This window comes from Belonocnema kinseyi, chromosome 2 (genome assembly GCF_010883055.1).
Source record: "Belonocnema kinseyi isolate 2016_QV_RU_SX_M_011 chromosome 2, B_treatae_v1, whole genome shotgun sequence".
NCBI lineage: Eukaryota > Metazoa > Arthropoda > Insecta > Hymenoptera > Cynipidae > Belonocnema > Belonocnema kinseyi.
In genome coordinates, this window is record NC_046658.1 from 97,711,023 (window position 1) to 97,736,596 (window position 25,574).

Sequence of the window (25,574 nt, forward strand, 5' to 3'; positions counted from 1 at the left end):
AATTAAATTTGAAACGATATAGATCCCTAAGATTTCAAATCGAAATATACTGAATTTTTAACAAAATAGTTGAATTTTTAAGACAAAAAAATTGATTTTCTTTAGAAGAGGGTGGAATTTTCAACCCAAAAAGGATTACTTTTTTACCATAAAAGATCAATTTTTAATCTATAATACAAGGACGAAGATTCAATAAAACAGTTGAATTTTCAAACAAAAGGACTTTCAACTATAAAAAATTAATTATCGACCAAAAATTGAATTTTCAACAAAATACATGCATTTTTAACCAAATCGTTAAATTTTCAAGAAAAATGATGAATTTTCAACCCAAAAATATAAGCTTACAAAACAAAAAGTTAATTTTTCTACTAAATGGTTTAATTTTTTATCAAATAGTTGGATTTTTTAACAAAAAAGTCGAATTTTCAAGAACAAAATTTAATTTGCAATGAAAAACAATTAAATTCAACCAAAACGGATTAATTTCTTAATGAAAAATTGCATTTTTAACCAAAAAGGATGATATGACAACCTAAAAAATCTACCAAAAAAGACGAATATTCAGCCAAATAGTTGAATGTTCAACCAGAAATTACAGTTAAATTTTTAATTAAAGAAATCCATTCCTAACCAAAAGAAAATTATTTCCCACAAAATAATTAAATTCTCAATCAAAGAAATGAATTTTTAACTAGAATTGAAAAAATATAATTTCCAACAAAAGAATTCAACATTCAATCAAATGGTTAATTTTTTTAACTAAAAAGATGATTTTTTTTAATAAAGAAGATTAATTTTCTGCCAAAAAAGAATTTTCAACAAATTAATTAAATTTTCATCCAAATAGATGAATTCTCAACCAAATAGTTATATTTCCATTTTGAAAAGAGTAATCTGCTATTTAAAATGTTAATTTTTAAACAGAAGTGATTTTCAGCTAGAAAATAATTAATTTTCAAGCAAAATAAAAAAAGAAAATAATTTTCAAAAAATTAGTTAGGTTTTCAACAAAACAGATGAATTTTTAACCTAAATGGATTTAAGAAAGAAAAAAATGTTCAACAAGAGTTCAAAATTCAACTAAATACTTGAATTGTTATTCAAAAAGATCAATTATTTAACCCAAAAAATTTATTTTCTAAAAAAAGATGAATTTTCCACCAAATAACTGAATTTTTAAATAAAAAAGAGCAACTTTTAATTTAAAATGTCAATTTACACCCAGTAATGACAGATTTTTATTTTTTTTAAATTAATTCCTATACAAAATATTTTAAACAAATTAGTTAAATCTTCATTCAGAGATGATTTTTCTACTAAAATAAATGTTTAAAAAATTCATGTTCAAGAAAGGACTTCAACAGTCAACCAAATAGTTAAATTTTTAATAAAAAAGGTGATTTTTTAATAAAGAAAATTAATTTGTTACTTAAAAAAGCGAAATTTCAAACAAATAGTTATATTTCCAACTAAAAAAGAGAAATTTTTAATTTAAAATATCGGTTTCAACCAGAAATGATAGATTTTTATTTAAAAAAATTAATACCCAATAAAAAAAAGAATTTTCAATGAATTAGTTAAATTTTAATTTTAAGAAATAAATTTTCAACTAAGATTTATTTTAAAAAAATAATTTTCAAAAAAATAGTTCAACGCCCTAAAGTTGATTTTTTTAACAAAAAGAGGATTTTTTAATAAAGAAAATTAATTTGTTACTAAAAAAAAGCGAATCTATAAACAAATAATTATATTTCCAACTAAAAAAGGGAAATTTTTTATTTAAAATGTCAATTTCAACCCGACATGATAATATTTTATTTTAAAAAATCAATACCCGAAAAAAAAAGAATTTTCAACAAATTAGTTAAATTTTGATTTTAATAAACGAATTTTCAACTATAATTAATTAAAAAAAAATAATTTAAAAAAAATAGTTCAACAATCAACCCTATGGTTGAATTTGTAATCAAACAGACGTTTTTTTTAATGAAGAAGATTAATTTGTTAGTAAAAAAAGCAAATTTTCAACCAAATAGTTCAATTTTTAACGACAACAGAGCATTTTTGAATTTAAAATGCCTATTTTGAACCAGAAATAACAGATTTTTATTGTTTTTAAATAAATCCCATAAAAAATATTTTCAACAAATTAGTTATTTTCATCCAAAGAGATGAATTTTCAACTAAAATAAATGTTTAAAAAATGAATTTTCGACAAAGAACTTCAATAGTCAACCAAATAGTTAAATTTGTTATCAAAAGGTGATTTATTTAACCAGGAAGATTAATATTCTACACACACCAAAACTTCAACAAAATAGTTCCATTTTCAATCAAAGAGATGAACATCCAACAAAAGAAATAATTTTTTAACAAATTAATTCAACATTCAACCATTTCGTAGAATTTTGGACAAAAAAAAAGATTAGTTTTTAATCAAATATTTCAATTTTCAAACAAATCGTACAATTTTTAAACTAAGCAAGATAAATTCTGTACCAAAAATATAATAGTAGACTTTTCATTCAAAAAACTTAACTTTTAACTTTTAAACTTTTCCGAAAACAGAGGAAAAAGACCAATTCTTTTAAAAAAAGGAAGAGTGTGAAGTCTATGAGATGTATTTTTTACCTATTGAAATTTCAACAAACCTGAAATCTAGAATTGAAGTCTATAAAAAGAATTTTAAAAAAAATTCAAGAACTTCCTCTCTGAATACAAAATTGGCGCTTCGATCATCACCCTATCCATCTACTTTTTTAAATAATTGAATGAAATTGAACAAATTAGAGAAATTATATTAGAAATTATTTACGGAAATTTGAATATATTTTAAATTAAAAAAAAAATAATAAAAATAAAACATTTTCTATATATTGACCTAAAAAAGTAACGTTAACAAGTAAAGTGACGATCGCAGCGCCACATCTTACTTTCCTCTCCCCATCACAGGGAAATTTCAAAATGGCATGTCACACCCCAAATTTAAAATACTATTTTTTTAATTTCTAGAAATATTTTCATTCCTCTCTTCTTAAATTGAATGTATTTAAAAGTTAATTACCGCTCCAATAGCGACGATTCTGTCAAAATGGTGAATATAAACATGGACGAATACCCGGAACAACCGAGTCAAAATTTTTCTACACAAGGGTATAAAGGTTTTCGGAAATGGTACATCTGCAACAATTATAAATAATGAGATAAGTGTTTGTAAAAAACATTGAACTGTAGTTAATTCAATAAAATTTCTGTTTACCCGTTGATACTGGAAAGACATTTTCGTTATTAATTTGATTTTCAATCCAATCCATGAGCAGGCTGACATATTGAGGAGCGGGTAAGGCAGTTGGTTTCTTATATTTCTCACCATCAGCCCACAAATATTCAAATCGTGCTCCACCACTCATTGTCGGGCATGTCGCAGAATCGCAATATTCGGAAACCGTACCATATATAAGATTTATCCTGTTGAAGAAGTCTACCACTGTGAAGGAAAAATATGGTAACAATTAACTTGACTTCTCTTTACAAGATTTATTTAATATGAAATTTTTTTTTTTAATTTTCAGACGGTCAACCAAATTTTTAATTCAAAAGTACACAATATACGAATAAAACTGCAAACCTTCAAAGATAAATAAGTTTAATTTCTAGATCCTGAAATTTTTTAAATGCACAATCAATGTCTTGAAAAATAATAAACAATCCAATAAATTGAATTCAAAAACGTTTACTTTGAAAATAGGAGCTAATATAAAGTAGTCGGAATTAAACAAAAAATTCCGAATCTAAGTTTTAGGATTGTTTGCGATAAACTAATTAAAGTCTGCTCTACGACAAACCAATGAAATAAATAGTAAACAAATAATGAAGGCATTAATGTAAATAGTAAAAAAAACTAGAAGGAACGATTTATCTCTTGAAATCCCTGAATATATTAAAATTCTTAAAATAGTTAGAAATATTTGGAAAACATTTAAAATCATTTGAATACAAAATAAATTACATTTTTTATTCCCTAGAGTTCTCTAAAAATTCCCTAAAAAAATGTAAATGTACTTGGAGGTCCTATATTCTACAGAAATTTCTTGAAATATTTGGAAATCCTAAAAAATTCTTTGACACCCTGGAAATTCTTTAAATCTTTTAACATAACTTAAAATATTTTAAATCATTTACTATATATTTATGTCCTTCATATCACTAGAAATTGTTAAAATCCGTAGAAATCTCTGGAATCCCATTGTAATCTTTGAAAATCCTACGAATCCATTAAAATAAGTAGAAATAATAAAAAATTCATTAAATATGAATTAAATTGAATTTATTCTTGAAATTTCTTTTGAAAAAGCCACAAATCTCTAGCAATATTTCAAACCCTTCAGATCATGTAAACTTTCTTCAAATCGAAATCCCTTGGAAACTTTGCATTTAATTTATTTTCCAAAGTTCTCTGGAAATTCGATATAAACTTTTTAAATAGTACAAATCCATTAAAATAAGTAGAAGCAATTCAAAATCACTTAGATTGAAGTTCTGAAGAAAACCTTTTTTCTTCAAATTTTGATTTGATAACATTTTTTTTTTTTAATCTTAGGAAAATTTAGATTTATAAAACCTTGCTTAACCTTAAAAAAATGAACGAATCAAAATTTAAAAACTAATAATTAATCGAAATGTTTATTTGGTTCTAAAAATTAATTTATCCCATAAACATATAAAATTTACACGCGCATAGCGCGCGGTTCATGATTACGCTTGTTCAAAAATCCATTGGACATTTTTTTCCGAATTTTCATGCATATTGCCCTCACGTTTGTTGGAATCCATAAAAAAATAAATGCGATTAAACAAAATTATAATAGATAATTATGTGAGTAAAAAAGCTGACAACTCGCCGTAGAATATCCTAATTTTGAATAGATTAATTTTTTGGATGTAAAGCGATGGAACGACTGAATAATCTCAAAAAAAAAAAAGATTCCAGACACTGTGAAATTTCACACATAATATAAATAACTTTATTATTCGAGAATTTTTTAGTTCGGATATTATATAATTCGGGAATTTTCTATTAGCAATTTTATTATTCGAGAATTTTCTAATTCGGAAATTTTATTTTTCGAGTTTTATTATTCGGGATTTTAATTATTCGAGCATCTTTGTTATTCGAGAATTTTATACTTCTGAAATGTTCTATCGGGAATTTTATTATTCAGGAATTTTATTATACGAGAATTTTATTCTCGTATAAATTCGATATCATTACAAACAGGTCGCGAATTTTATTATTCGGAAATTTTATTATTCAAGAATTTTCTTATTCGGGAATTTTCAAATTCGGTAATATTACAAACTGTCGGGAATTTTATCTTTCAGAAATTTTATTAATTGAGAATTTTTTTATTCGGTATATTAAATTATTCGAGAATTTTATCATTCGGCCAATTTTCTATCAAGAATTTTGTTATTTGGGAATTGTATTATTCGAGAATTTCGTTATTCGAAATTTTATAAACAGGAAATTTTCTGTCGGGAATTTTTTTGGGGAATTTTATTATTCGAGAATTTTGTTATTCGTGAATTTTCTATTTTTGGAAACTTTATTATTCGGCAATTTGCTGTCGGGAAATTTATTCACGAATTAAAAAATTTGGTAATATTAAAAATGACCGGGAATATTATTCGAGAATTTTACAATTCGATAATATTATAAACTGTTTAGAAATTTTAGTATCGGGAATTTTATTTTTTGGGATTTTCCAGTTGTTCCAATAGCATTTAAAAAATATCGAATATTTAAAGAGGTAAGGGAAATTTTGTCGTGAATAGGGGAAAAAGGGGTACTAAATTTTCTATAATATTTTTTCGGAAGGGAAGTCACTGGTTTTTCTAATATTGTGCATTTACTTCTCAAGTGACAACTAAAAACGACATTAGGTTCAGTTTTCAATAAAAAAAATAATAAAAAAACAAACAATTGAACATTTTGCACTATAATGTGAACGACAAAAGACAAAAGTAAAAAAACTCATTGTTCATAACGAACATGAAATAAAATAAAAATCCTGTCTCCAACAGTTCATGTCCAACTCACCATGAACAGCTATCCAATCACTCAAATCCTCTCCGGGTGGCAGCTTAACGACTCCTCGTAAATTGATACCAGAATTGAGTGAAGCTTGTGCTTGTTTATGCAACGAATACCGCAAAGTACCATAAGCAAATTTCTTTTTAGGCCTGAATGTCTACGTTGCACGAAAAACAACCAAAACATATTTTTTTTTATTCTAGGTTATGTTACCATGTTCCCAAAATAATTTTCGAGCACACAAATTTGTCCTTACCCTTACCTTTCCTTTTTGAAAAAATTCAACGAAACCGCTTAGCGCAGCCATTTTATCAATCGTAGAAACACGCCTGAGCGTGAACTTTGGTTTATTTAAATTAATTCAAATCCAACACAACCTCCCGTCTCATTATGCGTGTCAATGTTTCATGAATTATATTTATTTCGGCCTGCGCACATTAGTTATCTCCTCACATGGCAATAATACTCCCTGTCTTATCGAGTTAACCGAATCGGTTGGAATCAGTAGAAATTTGAATTCGAAACCGCCAGGATGGCCGTTTTAAAAATTCGAACTCTTGTAACTGAATTTTTTGTATTTAATAATCAAAACTAAACTGCAAATTGAAGCACTCAAAGTTAAACCCTTTAAAATTTTAAAGTTTTTAAATTTTTACTTAAAAAATTTACAATTCATAAATTTTGAGTTCAAACGTTCAAAAATTTACGTACATAAGATGAAAGATTTTAACGCTGTTTAATTGAAAAATTTTAATTTCAATACCACTTAACTGCAGAATAAAAATTTCTTTACTTCTGTAAATATTTGACAGTTATCATTTTAAATTCTCTAAATTAATGTTTATACTCCCTTTCAACTCACATTGATAAAAATGTTAAAAATAAAATATGTCCCTCTTCCGATTCAGTACAAATTTGAATGCCTCATATTTTTAAGTGAGCGGGGGCAAATTTTGGTATATTTAACATTAAGAAAATTCAGGAAAAGAATTAACAACCAAAATTCTTCTCTTCATGATAAATAAAAACATTTTAAACTAAAGAAGTACATCTTCCAGTTTAGAAAAACTTATCACCCAAAATTTCCTTCATTATAACTCGATAAAAATCTTTGAAAAAATTCCCCTCTTCTAATTCCCAAAATATTGAAAACCGAAATTCACTCCCTTCCAACTAAATAAAAATGTGAAAAAACTTTTTTATTTCAATTTTGTACTGAATAGGAAGAGGGAGGTCTTTTATTTTTAACATTTTTATCAATATAAGCCTAAAGGGAGGATAAAAATTAATTTAGAGAAAAAATAATTACGAAAATTTATTTCCGTCCAAATAGATAAATTTTGTTGGAAAAATGGCCCTCGTCCAATTAAAAAAAACCAAAAACCGACATTTCTTTCTTTCCAGCTCAAAAAGAATATTGAAATAAAGAATTACCCTCTTTTTCTAATTCAGAAAAACAATAAATAACCCAAGATTCGTCCCTTTCAACCTAATAAAAATGACAAAAACAACAAAAGGACCTGTTACAATTTAAAAATGGAAAAACATAATTTTCTCTCTTGAAACTCAATATGTAAATGCGTTAAAAAAAAGTTCCTTCCCAACTGAGAAAAAAAACGAAAAAAATATATTCTACCCTTAAACTCAATAAAAATCCTATCTCGAAAAATGGCCTCTTCTAATTCAGAAAAAAACAAAATAACCAAAATTTAACCCCTTCCAATTTAATAAAAAAGAGCCTCTTTTAATTAAGAAAATCATTAAATCTGTATATTTTCTCCGTTCCGAATCAATAAAAATTTCACAAATAAAAAATGATCATCTGGAAAAACGAATTTGTAACAAATTAGTTCAATTTTCAACAAATAGTTTGATTTTAAACTAAAAATGGAATACTTAAATTTTCAATTAACAAAATGAATTTTCCCACAAATAAATAATTAATTTTCAACAATATAGTTGAATTTTCAACCTAACGAAATGAAACAGATAAAATTTCAGATAGAGAGTTAATTTTGCATGCAAATTTTTTTTTTTCGATAAGATAGTTGAAAGCCATTTGGATGAACTGTGTAATAAAGATCTCTGAATTAGAAGTGGATTACTGCGGTTAGAAGTGGATTACTCCGTTAGAAGAGTATTACTGCGCATTAGAACTGGATTATCCTACATTACATGTGGATTACTCTATTATTGGATTAGTGAGAATTCCAAGTGGATTACTCAGTATTACATGTGTATTGCTTTTTGTAAGAACTGGATTTACTCTAGATTACAAGTCAATTACTCCGATCTACGAGAGGATTCCTCTGTCTTACAAGTGGATTACTCTGTTCTACGAGTGGATTCTCCCGAATTAGGAGTGGGTTACTCTGTGGAAGTGGAATACTTGGAATTTGAAGTGGATTACTCCGATTTAGAATCGGATCACTGCGCTTAGAAGTGGAATTCTGCGTATCAAATCTGCATTTTCCTAGATTACAAGTGGATTCCTCAGACTTACAAGTTGATTACTCATTATATTCAAGTGATTTTTTTCAGTATTACAAGTGAATTTGTCCGTATTACAATCGGATTTTTCCGTCTTATAAGTGGATTACTCTGTTCTACAAGTACTCAGTATTGCAAGTAGATTACTTAGCATTAAAAGTGGATTGATCTTTCTTAGAACGGGATTACTTTAGAATATAAGTGGATAACTCAGTTAAAAAGTGGATTTCTCAAATTTACAAGTGATTACTCTACTTTATGAGATTTCTCCGTTTTACAAGTGGATTACTCCGATTAAAGTGGATTACACCGATTAAAAAGTTGATTACTCGAATCAGAAGTGGATCTCTACGTTTCAGAAGTGGAATACCTTGTATTAGAACTGCATTACCCTAGATTGTGACTTGTGTGTCGAGTGAGACAGGGAGCGACTCAAGAGTGTCTACTTTCTACAGTCTACCCGCAAGGGTCAAACCCGGAATGAGACCCGAAATCCGGGTTAATTCCCGTTGCCGACCGAGATCAACGCTCGGAGGAGACGCTTTTTTCGGTCGTCATCGGATGACGCCAGTGGCGTATCGATTTTGCAACTGTTGCACTCGCGAGGGAGTGAGCACCGCAGAGGCGAAGACCCTAGTTCGCTACTCCCGGTCGGTAGTAGTCGGTACGTCGGCACGTCGGCACTCGGCTTTCAGTAGTAAACATAAGCTCGCCTATCAGGTCGGCGCGTCCAAATAACGCGTGTGCGATTTTTCAACGACGTGTTTGAGTGCAGTTTTTTCCCGGTGCACCTGCTGTTGCCTCTAGTATCTTGTGAAAAGAAAAGGCTGTTGTTTGAGGACCCCAGGGGCCGGTGTAGGCGAGGCGCAGGTACTGCAACTGTGAGATCAGCATCCTTTTTTCCCGGCGTACTTTGTAGTTTATAGTAAAAGAGTAACAATATTGCGATTCGGAAGTTTTTGTGGGATAATTTACGGAAAGAAGAGGAAGAAGAATAACAAAATATCGAAGTTACGTCTGGCTTGGTGAGTCGATCATCAGTTGAATAACCACAGAACCCTGTAGTGTAGATGAACCTGAGATTCCGGTTTTAATGCTTCTTTGAAAAACGGGCTCTTTTTACCGCGATCGCTTATCGGTCGATCGATGAATCGATGGTTATTAATTCATTCTCATGATTCAGTGTGTGTTTAATATTTTTCAGAGATTGATTGTTACATATTTCTCTTTCGCGGCCTGTCTTTCAATTTTTTTCTTTTTCTTTGCGCCTGCTATGTGCCACACGGAAAACATGAGACGCAACCCCTTTTAAAAAATATCATTTCGATTCTCTCAACAATCTCGAAAAGCCTAGAGCCCTAGAGGAATGTGCAACTGAAAATATAGTGATATTATAGTGAGCATTATAGTTTAAATCTAAATGAATTAAAGATGTTTAATTGAAAAAATAATAGTCACTTATTAATTTAATTATTATTCAACTATTTGTTAAGCAAATTTCTTTAATTAGTCTAAAAAATTTACGTTATGTTATTTTTATCCAAAAATTAATGATTAATTAATTATTGATAATTTGTAAATACAATTAACCTTAGCTGACAACAATATTTAAGGTTGATGATTGGAAGAAAAAAAATGAAGAACATAATTCGACAAATTAAAAATAAATTTTGGTAAAATTTTAGAGCCCGACTTAAAAAAAAATGAACTTAAATTTATTGAATGAAATAAACATATAAATTTAATACGGCCCTGGTTATGTTTAACCAAATTTCGGTACAAATTGATCCATTTTTTAGTACATATAGACTAGTGTGGTCCAAATTTGTACCGGTAAAAATTCGATTTTTGTTTTTGTAGAGTTTTGAAGTACTTTTTATTAACTTTTTGTAATTTAAAGTTTAGTCGCGTCTTAAGAAATTTTTAAGAAATCATTTTTACCCCAAATTTATGTAAAATTCATTCTAAAGACGATATTTTTTTGAATTTTTTTAACATGAATTTTTTTTATTTAATAAGTGAATAGTTTCATAGTATTTTCTAACTAATTTTGAACTGTTTAAATAACTATTATTTGCTTACACATATTTTTTTTCGTCTTAAAATCGTGGAAAGTTATTATTTTCGGTATAAATGATACAGTTGATGAGTTTTAAGAATAATATTTCTTGTTTCAGATATTGCTTAATTTTTTTAAAATTTCATTTGTTTAAACAATTTTTCCGATTTATATACTAAAAAGTTGCTATTTTCAGAAATTAATTGCTCGTTTAAGGAATATTGAGAGTAATATAATTTTTTTACTATATTTGGCAATTATTTCAACAATTTTTATTTAAATAGCATTCATTACTGCGATATTAATGTCAGAAAATAAGCAATTTTCTCGATTTACAGAATTACGAAATAACAGAATTACCAAAAAACCTAAACAAAAAATACTACTTTTAACATTCGTTTATTTTTTCGTAAATTTTAGAAAAAAATGACATTTTAAGATTAACAGCAACGAAATTGTTCACAAAAATGAATATTGTTTAAATAAGTACCAAATATGTTAAGCGAGAAAATTAGTGTAAAATACTTGGAAATTTGTGACTTGTCTTATATAAATAACTAATTTAGAAAAAAATGTTTTTAACGCCAATTTTACATAAAACTAATATTTTGCAATTTCGGGGGATTTGCCGTGTTCGACATTTTCACGACGAAAACATTTAAAACGGATTAATTTCAAATTCAATTAAAATCTTTACACTCTTTCCTCGATTCTTCTTTTTCCTCTTTTTTAAAAAGAATTGATCTTTTTCGCTTGTCTTCGAGATATTTCCCTTTTTTTCGTTTTTCGCTTAAATGCGGCCTATATTTAAAAAACTCATTAAGAAAATCCAATGATTTATGGTTCAAAGTTCATCCTTTTTGTTTAAAAATCTGACTATTTGGTTGCAAATTTAATTATTTTATTAAAATTCCATCTTTTCGTACAAATTTAACTGTTTTGTAGAACAATCATCTTTTTGGATAGAAATTTATTCTTGTTTCTTGAAAATTTATCCTTTCAGCCGAGGATTCAGCTATTTTGTTCAAAATTAATTTTTTTGTTGTGAATTTTTGTTGAGGTCTAATCATTTTTATTTGTATGTTCGACGATTAGGTTGCAAATGCAATTATTTTGTTGGACATTCATATTTTTTCTTAAAATTTTTTAATCTTCAGGTTGAGAATTCAACTATATTTGATCAAATTCGCATGTTTATATGTTCGGTGCTCTGGTGCACCAGACCGGCAATCTGTTATATACCTAGGTTCGAATCCCTGCTGAGCTAGAGAGGCATTTTTTTACGGCTAAAGATTATGACCATTTTGGTTTCGATTAGTAGTTCAAAACCGCCTTTTCATCTAAAAAAAACAATTTAGAATCTGACACTTTTTTGGGATGGGAGTGAATGCATGAATGGATATCTCTCTGTCTCTATGATAAGAATACTTTCTATAGTCTATTCTACAACCTTTCTATCTCTATTGGCGTCTCCCTTTTGTGCGGCGATTCGCAATTGCTCTAAACTCTAAAGGATTCTTTTCTCTATCCCCACTACTGCTGCACTAACCGAAGCCTGTATATGATTTCTCTCTCTCGCTCTGCACTCTCTTACTATGCGATCTCCTCAAAACCCATGATAATTCATCACAAAAAATTTCAAAGTTAATCCATCAAAGTTTCACTTCTGCCGTGTGGCCCCACTGCCACGCACTGTTTTTTCATTATCTTTCAAAATTTAATGCCAATTCGCCCCCTTTTTAAGCTTTCTAGTTGATCCTAGCCCTGGAATTGTAAATATGGTCTAGAAAAGGGCGGAAATTTATTAAGAAGAGGTTTATCGTTTTATTTGAGCTTGTTATTTCCGACGAAACTCTGAATTGTCGGCTCGAGGGGAGCAGGAGTACTTTGCTTTTGAACTCTGGTGAAAACATTCCCTCTTATGATCTCTGGAGAAAGAGTGAAAAGAAATTGCGACGTAGGTAAAAATACCAATTGTCATATTAACGACACATTCCACATTCTTCTATTGAGAATGCTAATTCTGATCCTACAATCTGAAGCAAGTACGTCAAATGTATCTGAGTTAAAACCTATTCTGTAACGTGTTAACAACCGCGTGGGTACTTACAGCGTTTCACAATTATTATTATTTGTCATGCGGTGAAATTATTTTAATTCCTTTGTACCGCGTTATACTGATGCTTTGCACATAAAATAGTTTCATGTATTTTCTGGAAAATTTGCCTTTTTTTTGGTAGAAAATTAATGTTAATGTTTATGTTAATGTTTAATGTTTAATTTAATTTAATTTTTTTGGTTGAAATTTGATTTTTTTAATTGAAGATTTATCATTTTAGTTCAAGATTAATTTCATAGGTTGAAAATATAATTATTTTGTTAAAAACTCCTTTTTTTTGTTGAAAATTGATGTATTATGTTGAAAATTTGATCTTTTTGTGTGCAAAATTCAATTTCTTAGCCATAAATTAATTTTTATGGTTGAAAATTCAACTATTTGCTGAATTTTTTTTGTTGAGGGTTTATAACTTCAGTTAAAAAAATAACTTCTTTGGTAGAAAATTAATCCTCTTGGTTAAAAATTTATCTTTATGGTTGAAAATTTACTTATTTGGTAAATAATGTTGATTTTTTTGTTGGTTCAGAAATCATCATTTTACTTAAAAAATAATTTCTTTGGTTCAAAATGTAACTATTTTGTTAAAAATTCCTTTTTTTGGCTTACAATTTTTTGTTTGTTTAAAAATTTGACTTTTTGGTATAAAATTAATCTATTTGGTTTAAAATTTATTTTTTCGTTGTGAATTCATCATTTTACTTCAAAATTAATTTTTTTTTGGTTGTAAATTTAACTATTTTGTTGAATATTTTATTTTCTTCTGGTGGAATATTTGATTTTTAATTGATAATTTATCCATTCCATTTTTGGTTGAAAATGAATTTTTTTAGTTGAATCTTTATGCATTTCGTTAAAAATTAGAACGGTTTCGGTAGAAAACTAATCGTCTTGGTTAAAAACTCACCTGTTTGCTTGAAAATTCATTTATTTTGTTGGTAATTTAACTGCTTTGTTGAAAACTCCCTTTCCTTTTGGTAAAAAATTAATTTTTTGAATTTAAAATTTATCTTTTTTATTGGGCTTCAAATTTACCATGTATTTTGCTTTTTTTTTGTAGAATATTAATCTTTTTGGTTGAAAAATGAAGTAAATATTTGGTTTAAAGCTAATCTATTTCACTGAAAATGTAATACCTTTCAGTTTTAATATATAACTGGATTTACTATTTTTATATTACGAAATTTTCTTGCGTAAGATCTTCCTATCCCCCACCCCAAGTCATCTTACGTAATTTGTGAAATGATCCCTTACAAAATTCTAGTTGACTGCTGTGACTAAAGTCTTTAAGATAAATCATGAAACAAATTTGTTTTTTATTAATATTATTCATCTCGTAAGTTTAAGGTTGTTTTAATAAAAAAAAAATCGATGCCAGCCAGGTAATTTTGAAATTGGAATTTTGTAAACCTCTCAAAATAAAGAATGCTTATTATTAATTTTTGAAAGATGATATAACCGTTTAAAAACATTAGTGTAGGAGTTTTTAAATGATTAATTAATACAAATGTCGATATTTAAGCGATTACTTTGAGCTGATAATTTTTGAAGAAGAAAAAATCTGCCTCGGCCTGGGTTTGAACTGGAAACGCTGATATCCATAAGTAGAGCATTGTCCAACCATGCTACCGAAATCTCAGCAGAACTTTTCTTGTTCACCACAGCCACATTTTGAACAGGGCAATACTATACGAATTCCTTCACTGCGATAAATGTACTATTTTTTACCAAGCTGAGTTTTAATTGAATACATCTTTGGAAGTTATTATAGATTTAAACTGACGTGGATAAAAATGGTACATTTGTCATAGTGGAGAATTGAAGATATGCGTATAGATTTCCTCGGTAAAAAAAATAGTTATGAAGAACAAGAAAAGATCTGCTGAGACCTGGGTGGCGTAATTCGTTAACGCTCCACTCATATGTAGTGGCGTTCCCAGTTCAAATCTAGGTTGAGGTATTTTTTTTTGTTCTTCAAACAATATTTGTCCTAACTAATTGTTTTAGGATCGAAATTCGTATTAATTAAAAATAGGATCATTATGCTAATGAATGGTTTGATCAAATTTGATATATGCAATGAATATCTTGCATACTTCCCTATAAAGGCTAAATAAGTTGTCCAATATGTTGTGGGTAGAGTGATTGAATATTTTATACATTCGGCACACGTCTATAATGACTGTGATCGATATTGAATGAAGGAATATTTTTTTAAATTGGATGAGCCTCGTGAACAGTTGGTTATTATTAGCAAAAGATAAAGTCCTTAGCCTGCTCTCTTCTACTTTAAGTAGATGAAAAAAAAACTGTCGCTCAATAACCGATAGATTTTTTAAACACACACACACACACACACACACACACACACACACACACACACACACACACACACACACACACACACACATATATATATATTTAATTGAAATTTGAAAGCAACTTAATCAGGCCAATTATCATAAATTTCCCTTATCTTTTTCATATATGGATGGGCACTTGATTCTTGGTCGTTTCTTTCTTTTTATAAATTTGAACTATATCGTTATCAATTTTAGGTCACGTACCGGGCTTTGTTACTCGCAGTTCTTTGCGGTATTGTATATCGCTACAATAAAGGGGATGCATTTCGATATCAGTTTAGACATCAGGTCGTTCTCTTTCTACACTCGATAAAACAAAGCACACAGATACTCCATTAAGAAATTATTTTATCTTTTTATAAAATTAATGTACTTAAATAAAAAGTCCCTATATAGTTTTTTTCTGACATTTGAATGTTAGGATGAAACTAGTAATAGTTGTTTTATTAATATAATATAGTAAAACAATGTAATGCAATTACCTGCGAAATTGGACCCATTCATCATCTTATCTCTTACAGAGTATGAATTCTGAAGTAGGTTTTTTATCAATATGTATTATTATACAGTATTCCATATATTAGTTTTGATTAACTAAAATGATAGGCTTTAAAATTCATTCAAAAGAAACAGACTCTTTTCCCTATTCCCCCTTTTGCCATGTTTTTTTAAAGAATTATTCTTCTTTTCCCCTGTTTTAAAAAAACTTCCACTTTTTCGCACGTTTGTGCTTAATTGGGAAATGAATTAATAGAACTCAATAAGGAAAACCAAATTTTTCTTATTAAAAGTTCATTCTTTTTAATTTAAAGTAGTTAGACACTAATGGAAAAAATTAAAGGGCCAACAAAAATTTCCGAATTTTTAGTGATTATTCAGAATGTTGTATCTCAGTGAAAAACAGTCGTATCAAGGTCTTAAGAAAAGCATCTTGTTGAAGCTTTAAGTTTCTAATTTTGATATCTTTTAGCAAAAAACTTTTCGGAGCAATTTTAACAAGTAGTGTGAGAAAATTTTTTGCAAATTTTTTTGCTTTTTTTCAAGTAGACGAGCTTGAAATTCGTTTCCAACTTAACTATAATATAGGCCAGATAGCTTGTTTATTCAGCTTTAATTTTCTTTCTTTTTTAAACCTCGGTACAGCCATTTTTCATTGAGATATCGAACTTTAAATAAAAAAGGACACTTCTGTCTTTGATCTGCGATATCTCAGTGACCAATAGACACACAGAAAATTTCAGGGCAGCTCTGATAACTGGAATAAATTTCCTACAAGATGCTGCCACGATCTTGGATAAAAAAATGTTGTAACCTTGATATAAATTTGAAAAAAACAGGAAAAAAGGGTAATTTATGGTTTTTCAGAACATCAACGACTAAATTTCAAAGCTCCATGAAATTATTAATGTTGAGTGTGCCTTTTACAATTGAATAACACTCCAAAAACCCTACGAAGTTACATTTCCATCTAATGAACCGTTTCCTTGTTGCAAACTGTCAAACTTTAGAAAAAATTAAAGGGTGACGTTTTTTGCGCTTGAGCATATTCGAATCATGGCTGCATTGGAAACAAATTGTCGAGCTTTTTCCCTGTTTTTTGTGCAAATACCGCTCAAATTTACAACAAAAAATTGTTGTAAATTTCAATGTTTTTTACCCTTTAATTTTTTCCATTAGTGTATTATTATATTTTTGGTTCATAATTCATTTCTTTTGGTTGAAAAATTAATTATTTTGTTGAACATTCAACTATTTGTTTATACGATGTTTCAAGGTGTTGACCAGGTAATTTAACACCTTCTTATTCAACTATTTGGCTGAAAGTGGGATTATGTTAAAAAAATTCATTCTTTTGTTCAAAATTAATCTCTCTCACTGTAATTTAACAATTTTTTAAAGCACTTGTTTTTTTGGCTTGGAATTTTCACAATGGGATTGAAATTTTATTTCTGTCTTAAGTGAAAAATCATTCTCAGTTGCAATTTTCTTTTGTTTGAAGATTCATCAGCTTGGTTCAAAATTTAACTATATTGTTGAAAATTCGTTAGGTCATTGGAAAATTTGTTTCTTGGTTAAAAATTCATCCTTTTTGGTTGAGAGTTAGTTCATTGTAATTGAAATGTGTACTTTTTTTTTGTCCAGAATTAATTTCTTCGGTTAAAAATCTAATGACAGTAAAACACTTCAATAACCCTTCCGAGAATTGACGCTGCGTCGCAGGCAGGTATAACAGGAGCTGTGCGGGGACTGAGGTTGTCACTCAGACGAGCACTCAGGTGTGAACAAACAAAAGCGAAGCGGTTTATAATGAGTTAGTTTCCACCCACTTTCAGCTCCAAAATTGGCGCTATAGAGAGTTTCACTGTATTTTGTGAAAACTTCAACTATTTGGTTGAAGGTGAAACTGCGTTGTTTTAAAAAATTCAATTTGTTGGTTGAAGATTCATTTCGCGGGTTGCAAATTTAAATAGTTTCTAGAAAATTTGTCTTTTTGGCTTGCAAATTCCACAATTTGGTTGACATTTTTTTCTTCCTTTACTAAAAAATCTTTCTCATATGCAATATTTTTTTGGTTGAAGATTCATTTGTTTGATTCAAAACTTAACTATTTTTCTGAACATTTGTTTTGTTATTGTAAAATTATTATTTTTGCTTGAAATTCATCTTTTTTGTTTGAAAGTTAGTTCTTTTTTATTAAAATGTATACTTTTATATTTGTAGTTCAGAATTTATCACTTTTTGTTAAAAGTATAATATTTTTTTAAAAATTTAACTTGTTTTTAAAGTGGAACTGCTTTGTGAAACATTCATTTTTTTGTGTTTGAAGATTTATCTCTCTGGTTGTAAATTTAACTATTTTGTAGAAAATTCGTTTTTTTTTGGCTTGCAAATTCCACAATTTGGTTAAAATTTTGTTTTCTTTTTTGTCTGAAAAGTGGCAAATTTTTCTTTTTGGTTTGAATATTCTTCTTTGATGGTTTAAACTTAAAGTACTAATGTGCTGAATTTTGACTTGCTTTGTTAAGAAATAAATTCTGCTTAGTTTAATATTCATCTCGTTGGTTTAAAATTCCTATTTTTTTATTAAAAAATTAATTTTCTTGGTTGAAAATGAACCTTTTTGTAGAAAATTCTTCTTTTCGGTTTTGAAAGTCAAGTGTGTTCTAAAAATGCGACATTCTAGCTTTTTGGTTGAAAATTCATCTTCTTTGGTACAAAATGAATTCTTATAGTCGAAAATTCTTTTTGTTTTAACCAAATGTAGTGAAATGGACGAATTTTCAAGTAAGTAGTTTACCCAGCGGGCACAACATTCGGCGACGTCTTTATGACATCTTTACGACAACTTTACGACAGCCTATGTCCATGTCGTCAAGGTGTCTTTACGATATCGTAAATTAGTCGTATGATCTGACGATGTCTTTACGATATCGCAGACACTGAAACGACATGGACATATGATGTCGTAAAGTTGTCGTAAAGATGCCGTAACGATGTCGTAAAGACGTCGCCAAATTTTGTGCCTACTGGGTTAAGCGATGTATGTGATATGTTAGTCCAGATTGCATTTGATTAATTTTTAGTTTATATTTCATTTCATTTTTAAAAATTTCGAACTAAATAGTAGAATTTTTTAACAAAAAAAGATCAATTTTCAACCAAAAATGGATAAAAATATTTTGAAAATATTTTTTTTTTTAATAAGGAGACATGATGAACTAAATATTTAACGAAAATGAGTAAGAAAGTTTGCTGTTACACGTTAACATAATTGTGTTTTTCCTGCTTATGTACTTAAAGGTTTGCGGGTTGTTGAGCATCTCGTTTGAAAAAGAGCTTTCTCTTGAATAATGGGCCAATATACTGAATCACTTTTGTCTCTCGCTTGCTTAAGCCATTCGAAGACAGCAGTATCCAAAAACACTTGACAGTTTTCACCAAAATACCGCACGTCAACACTTCAAGTAAAATGACACACTTTTGCGTATACAGCGCATAATGATGATGATGCAGTTGCATCACCAGATAATAAGACATACGAAGAAGTTATTTCATAGAAAATCACTCAATTAAAAAAATATTAGATTAATTGTCCACGAAAAATACGGTTTTCACCATTCTCACGTCAACACTTGACAGTTGGAGGTTGGGACTTCGAGGCCTGAAGTCGATCGGACCTCTCTTTCTACCATGTGAGATAGAAAAAGACGATCCGATTGTGTTCCAGTTGCAGGTCACTTCGTTTCAAAACGATCATACTCTCTCTATCTCTGTCTATCCAATACTTCTTTATTTTCTTTGTAGAATCGTAGAGCTTATTAAGTAGCTATTAAAGCGCCAAAAATTCAGAAGAAATTTGAATTTCAGTTAAATATTAATAATAAATTTTATAGTAATTGTCAAGGTCAAAGACAAGCTCATTCGGTCGCACGAAATAATCCGATCCAATCAGTCCCATCGGCTTCAGTAGGCATCGAAGCCCCACTGTTGGTCGACGTGAGCTTGTCACCGTGCTTATTTGCGTGTACCTTCCGCTTTGACTGAATTGTTGTAACGACATGACGCAGTTACAGAGGTAGGTTGTTATCACAATGATCATGTTTTGTCACGCATGAGTGCGCACCGCACATCCCCCGAAGCTATTTCAATTTCTAGCCACAAAAATTAATTTTCTACAAATAAGTTGTTTTTTCAGCCGAAAAAGATTAATTTTTAACCAGGCAGTAGCATTTTTAACCAAAAGAGATGAAATTTCTACAAATAGAGATACATTTTTTAATCAAATAGGTTAATGTTAAAAAATAGTTGAATTTTTGGTAAAAAAAATTGTTATTAAAAAGAAAAAATTTCAACCAAATTGTTCAATTTTAAAGCCAAAAAGACGAGTTTCCTACAAAACAGTTAGGGTTTTTACTAAAAAGTATAAACTTTCAAATAAAAATAGTTAAAATTTCTTACTCGGTTCTGTTAATTTAGTTAAAAATTATCTGAAAAAATGAGAAATGCGATTAATACATAGGAATTTTAATAATTTATAGACTAAAAAATAAAATTTTAAATAAACATTGGAGTTCATGTTTAATACTTGAAAACGTTTATTACGCTATTTAACACAATTTTTTTTAATTTGTGATGCTATTTGCAATATTTTGTATCTCTAAAGTGAGTCCGAGGTCTGTGTTTAGGAAACATTGTCCGATCCCATGCATAGGATGCGATATCCGCAGAATCACCGAAGTCCCGGTTGGTTAAATTTTCATGGCATTTATGATTGTCGGAGGCCTTGTCGTTATGAAGTTTATCCAGCAAACTTGATTTTAGCCCGAACCGAAGTTTGTGTTATGTGATAACTATAGCGGTCTTGCGACCATCAACTCCAGTTAAGAACAGCTTTAACACTTGCGGATTTCCTTACTCAATTAGCATAACTATAAGTATTAATCTGTCAATAATAATTTGAAAACCCAATTTTTATTCACCAAAAGGCAGTTTAAGCTCGCTAGAAGTGAAAAGATAGAGATCCTATATTTTTGAATAATTTTGAATCTTTATGATAGAAAGGAATAGTGAAAATTTATTCCATTCTATCTCTTTGTCAATCTCAATTCACGTATTTTTTCAATATCCTCTTCTCTATCTCATCATATCCTTTATATATCCACGTCAATATTTTTATATTTCTCTGCCAATCTAAATTCTCACCTGTCTTTTAATCTTCTGTTTCCTATCTCATCATATCACACGTCTTATCAACGTCTCTCCTTTTCTATCAATTTTTAAATCTAAATTCAGATATATATCTTTTCTAATACTCTTTTCTCTGTCTCATGCTATAATTTATCTATCTATTTCAATCTTTTTCAATCTCCTCTTCCTTATCTCATCATATCAAACACCTATTAACGCTTATCTTCTTCTATTTTTAATTTTAAATTCACGTCTATCTTTTTTAATCTGCTCTTCCCTATCTCAACGTAGCATACAACTATGCACTTCTTATCTTTCGCCATCTATTTTTCAATTTAAATTCTCGCGTGTCTTTTTCAGTCACCTCTTCTTTATCTCATCCAATCCTTCGTATCAACGTCTATATTTTCTATTTATTTTACAATTTAAATTCAAGTTTATATTTTACAATACTCCTTTCTCTATCCACGTCAATATTTTTCTGTCTGTCAGTCAATCTAAATTCCCTTCTATCTTTTTTAATCTTCTCTTCCCTATATCATCGTATCCTACATTTATCAACGTCTATATTTTCTGTTCCTTATACAATCTAAATTCAAGTTTATCCTCTACAATACTCTCTTCTCTATCTTATCATATCCTTTCTCTATCCACGTGAATATTTTATGTCTCTCTCTCAATCTAAATTCCCTTCTATCCTTTTTAATCTTCTCTTCTCTATCTCATCGTATCCTACATCAGTCAACGTCTATACTTTCTTATCTCTTTCTCAATCAAAAGTCACGTCTATCTTTTTAAAATCCCCTCTTCTCTACCTCATTCTATCCTTTATCTATTCATCTCAATACCTTTTTATACTTGTTAATCTAAAGTCCCGTCTACGTTTTCCTGAATTTTGGCGGATAAAAAAAAGAGAACTCAGTCGCAGAAGATTGAAAAAGCGATATTAAAAGATTCAAATTTATATTAAAGAGAAAGAATGAAGTAAAAAAAATATAGAGAAACTATATTATTATATTATTATAATTATAATATTACGATAGAGAAAGAGATTGAAAAAGATTGAAAATCGTAATAGATAGATAGATAGACTAAGGGTTAAAAAAAGATAATAATCCTCGGTCCCGAAAGTAGAGAAAGAGATAGAAAATGATTCAGATTGACGATTTGAAAAGATAGCATTTTAAGGATGAAAAGTGACCCATTCAGAGAGATAGAATTAGTTCTATCTTGTCATGTCCCCCCATTTCTATCTTTTTCATCAATCTTTCTACTTCCAGTAGGGTCAAATTATTGACAATTTTTCAGGAGAGACAAAAACGTTCTCAATAATCGAATTTTCGATTCTGGAAATTAATAAAGACATACTTTTGAGTTTTTAAATAAAGCGTGCAAGGAAAAATCCAATTTTCATTTTAAAGTAACAAAAAAATCTTGCTTCCGATGGATTGTAGTGCTGAAATGAGGCGTATGTTTTGTTCTACTTTAGTGTGATTTCAATCCGTATTTCAAATTTAAAGAATCGTTTTTAGAATTACTTAGTGATTAAACATAAAATTTTCCAGTTTTGATGGAGGAGAAGGAACTCTAAACGTATGTATATATGTACATATGATGTATATACTAAAGATGTAAGGTTGCCGTCCTCTTTGATCTTTTATAATGTCTGCAACTGCGTATAAATAATTTACAATCGGGTAGCCGAGGGACCGGGAAATCAGGGTTTTTAAGACCGGAAATGACCGGGTAATAGTTTGAACTTTCAATAAAAAGCCTTACAATTGATCAAATAATGGTTAGTTTTCTACAGCAGCACAATATAAAACATACTTAGTCATAACAAAATATTTGTAAAAATATTTAATAAAATAATATTCCTTTTTTCCTCTTGTTTTTAAGAAACTTTCCCTTTTTATCTTTTTTTATGTAAAAGTTCATTCTGTTTGGTTAAAAATTCAATATTTTGTTAAAAATTTAAATATTTTGTTTAAAATACGTCTCTATTAATTAAAAATTCAATTATTTGGTTGTAAATACAACAGTTTGGCTGAAAATTAATTTTTTTATGAAAATTTAACTATTTGTTTAAAAATGTATTGTTATTGGTTGAAAATGATATTTTTCTTTTAAAATCCATTATTTAATGTTGGTAATTCAAGTTTTTTTCAAAATGTCGAATTTTTTGTTTGAAATTCGTATTTTTTATGGAAAGTTCGTCGATTGTGGTTTGAAGTTTATTGTTCCTGGTTAAAGATGAAATTTTTGGTTGAAAATATAAATATTCTATTCAAAGTTCGCCCCTTTTTATTTTAAATTCAACTATTTGGCTAAAAATTTAATTATTTTGTTAAAAAGTCATATTGTTTTGTAGAAAATTAATCTTCTTTGATGAAAATTGGCCTAGTTTGGTAGAAAATTCAACTATTTGGTTGAAAATTAATCTCTTTTGGTTGAGGACTCAACTATTCTTGACGGAATATTTTTTTATTCAAATTTCATCTTTATTGGTTGGAAATTCAACCAATTCGTTTTAAATCGAACTAATGGGCTGAATGTTAAACTACTTGGATTGAAATTTGAACTATTTGTTTAAAATGAATTTTTTTCATTGTAGAAGATTTACCTGTTTGGTTCAAAATAGTTCATATTCTTGATTTAAAAATTCACCTTCTTAGTTTAATTGAGCCGGTTGAGCATCAAACAATTTTATTTTTTGTTAAAAATGGGTCCCCTTTGCTTGAAATTTCAACTATTTAGTTGCAAATAGAACTATTTCACTGTCGATTAAAAATAATTTCTTTTTAACAAATTCGACTATAAAAAGTATAATGATGAGGAAGTCAGCAATCTCTGTTGTCTGTATAGGTGTATAAAAAGTCTTTCATTTGTCTTTAATGAAATTCAACTAAAAAAGCAGGATTGAACCCCAAAAGACGGCAATGCACGATTTATATTCGGCGGAACCCTATCGACATGTTACTGAATGTCCCTTATTCGAAAGGGGTTTCAAAGGATGTCGTTGTGTTTAGTATATGTTGAATATGCAGTTGTTTGTGTGTTGTATGTTAATGGCGATCTGGGTCGTTGGTATTGGTTGCCAAATAAATTCTATCAGGCGATCTTCTGATCATTCCTCTGAAGACAAACTTCGCTTTTTGTGGGTGGGAAGAAAAATGGAGAAAAGAGGAGAACATCTTGGTATGTACGATTATACGGTTTTAAAGTCGAATTCTTTTTAGCGATGTGTAATTTTTTTACGGATGTTTCACAGCCTTTCTTTGAAGCTTCAAGTACAGAAACATGGGAAAGTTTTGATTTTTATTGGATATTTTGCAAGATTAGAGAAGCAATGAGACTTACTGACTTCACAATTTTTCCCTTATTCCCCCACCCCCCTTTTAAAACAAATATTTTTTCTCTGCTTTCCAAAAAAACATTCCTCTTTTTCTTGTTTTTTGTTTTGCTTAAATGCGAACTGAATTAATAGAACCCAATAAGAAAAGCCAACTATTTTTGGTTGAAAGATAATTATTTTTTTGAAAATTCGTTCTTTTAGTTCTTCTTAGATCAAAATTAATTTTGCCTGCTTGTTAAAACTACTTGTTGAACTACTTTGTTACAATCTTTTTGGTTAAAACTTTAATTATTGTGTTGTAAAATTTTTTTCTTCTGAAAATTAAGTTTTGAAACTTACAATTTACATAAATATTCCATTATTGGTTGAAAATTTATTGTTTTTACTGTTTTAGTTTAGAATTCAACTGTGTACTTAGTTAAAAATTAACTACATACTTTATTAAAAATTCATTTTATTGGTTGATGATTTAACTATTTTGTTGAAGATTCGTTTTTTTTTAAATTGCAACTAAATTTTTTAATTGAAAATTTAAATATTCTAATTTTGATTGAAAAGTGATTCTTTTTAATTCAAAATTCAAATATTAGGTGAAAAATTAACTTTTTGGTTTCAAATTCAACCGTTTTGTAGAAAAATCGTGTTTTATTGTTGAATTGAAAATGAATCTTTTTCGGTATAATGGAAAAACGATTTGATTGAATAAAAAATTTTGTGCTGGTTTAACCATAGACTATGGTATCTTTTGGTCGATGAAGTATTTGGTTGATTCAATAAAAATATTTTGTTTTGTAAATCAAATATTTTTTTGGATCAATCAAATATTTCGTTGAATCAATCAAATATTTTGTTGAATCAACCAAATTTGTTTGATTAAACCAGATTTTTATTTATATCCAAGAAAACAGTTTTTTTGTTTCAAGATTTTTTCTGTTAAATTATTGGTTGAAAATGGACTTTTTTGTTGACAATTAATATTTTCAAACCTAAAAATGCAGAATTGCAGTTAGATTTATTCTAAAACACCGTTTGTGTTGTGGCAAGATTTATGCGTTAATTATTGACAGGCAATATTTACTGGTTCGCACTTGCGAAGGTCTGAAAGATGCATTAAAGTTACCCGTATGTACAGGGGCTGTAATGAGGATACCGAAAATAGAGTTAAGTTATTTTCAGTTTCCACCCCAAGGTTAGACAACCTCATTCATCCTTTTTGTTTGGAGTTTTTTTTTAAATCTTGATGACCTCGCTGACTTGACCCTTGGCCCTTTCATACGTGGATATGTAAATTTAAAAGATAATTTAAAAGACAGTTTAAAAATTTGAAACAGAATGATTTATGTGGAACCATAATCCTGAAAATTATATTGCAACTTGATGTATTACCTACGTGACATAAATAAAGT

General features: G+C 28.8%; 2 protein-coding genes across 3 annotated transcripts in view; one reads left to right on the forward strand and one right to left on the reverse strand.

Annotated features, from left to right (window-relative positions):
- Nucleotides 1-6,492, reverse strand: part of LOC117168213 (MOB kinase activator-like 3) — a 7,709-nt gene extending 1,217 nt beyond the window's left edge. Inside the window, exons 1-4 of one of the 2 annotated variants that reach the window (XM_033353694.1) lie at nucleotides 6,360-6,492; nucleotides 6,104-6,254; nucleotides 3,263-3,490; nucleotides 3,068-3,183 (exon numbers count right to left, since the gene is read on the reverse strand). In XM_033353694.1, the coding sequence (XP_033209585.1) occupies nucleotides 3,068-3,183; nucleotides 3,263-3,490; nucleotides 6,104-6,254; nucleotides 6,360-6,404 (540 nt within the window). In that variant the 5' untranslated portion in view covers nucleotides 6,405-6,492. Of the gene's footprint in view, nucleotides 1-3,067; nucleotides 3,184-3,262; nucleotides 3,491-6,103; nucleotides 6,255-6,353 lie in introns of both variants that reach the window. The other variant, XM_033353693.1, reaches the window with a different exon arrangement.
- A 2,779-nt stretch (nucleotides 6,493-9,271) lies between these two features.
- The window catches only part of LOC117183122 (protein phosphatase PP2A 55 kDa regulatory subunit), a 164,626-nt gene continuing 148,323 nt past the window's right edge, over nucleotides 9,272-25,574 (forward strand). The window contains exon 1 of the mRNA XM_033376303.1: nucleotides 9,272-9,612. The gene's annotated coding sequence lies outside the window, so the exon portion shown is untranslated. The remainder of the gene's footprint in view (nucleotides 9,613-25,574) is intronic.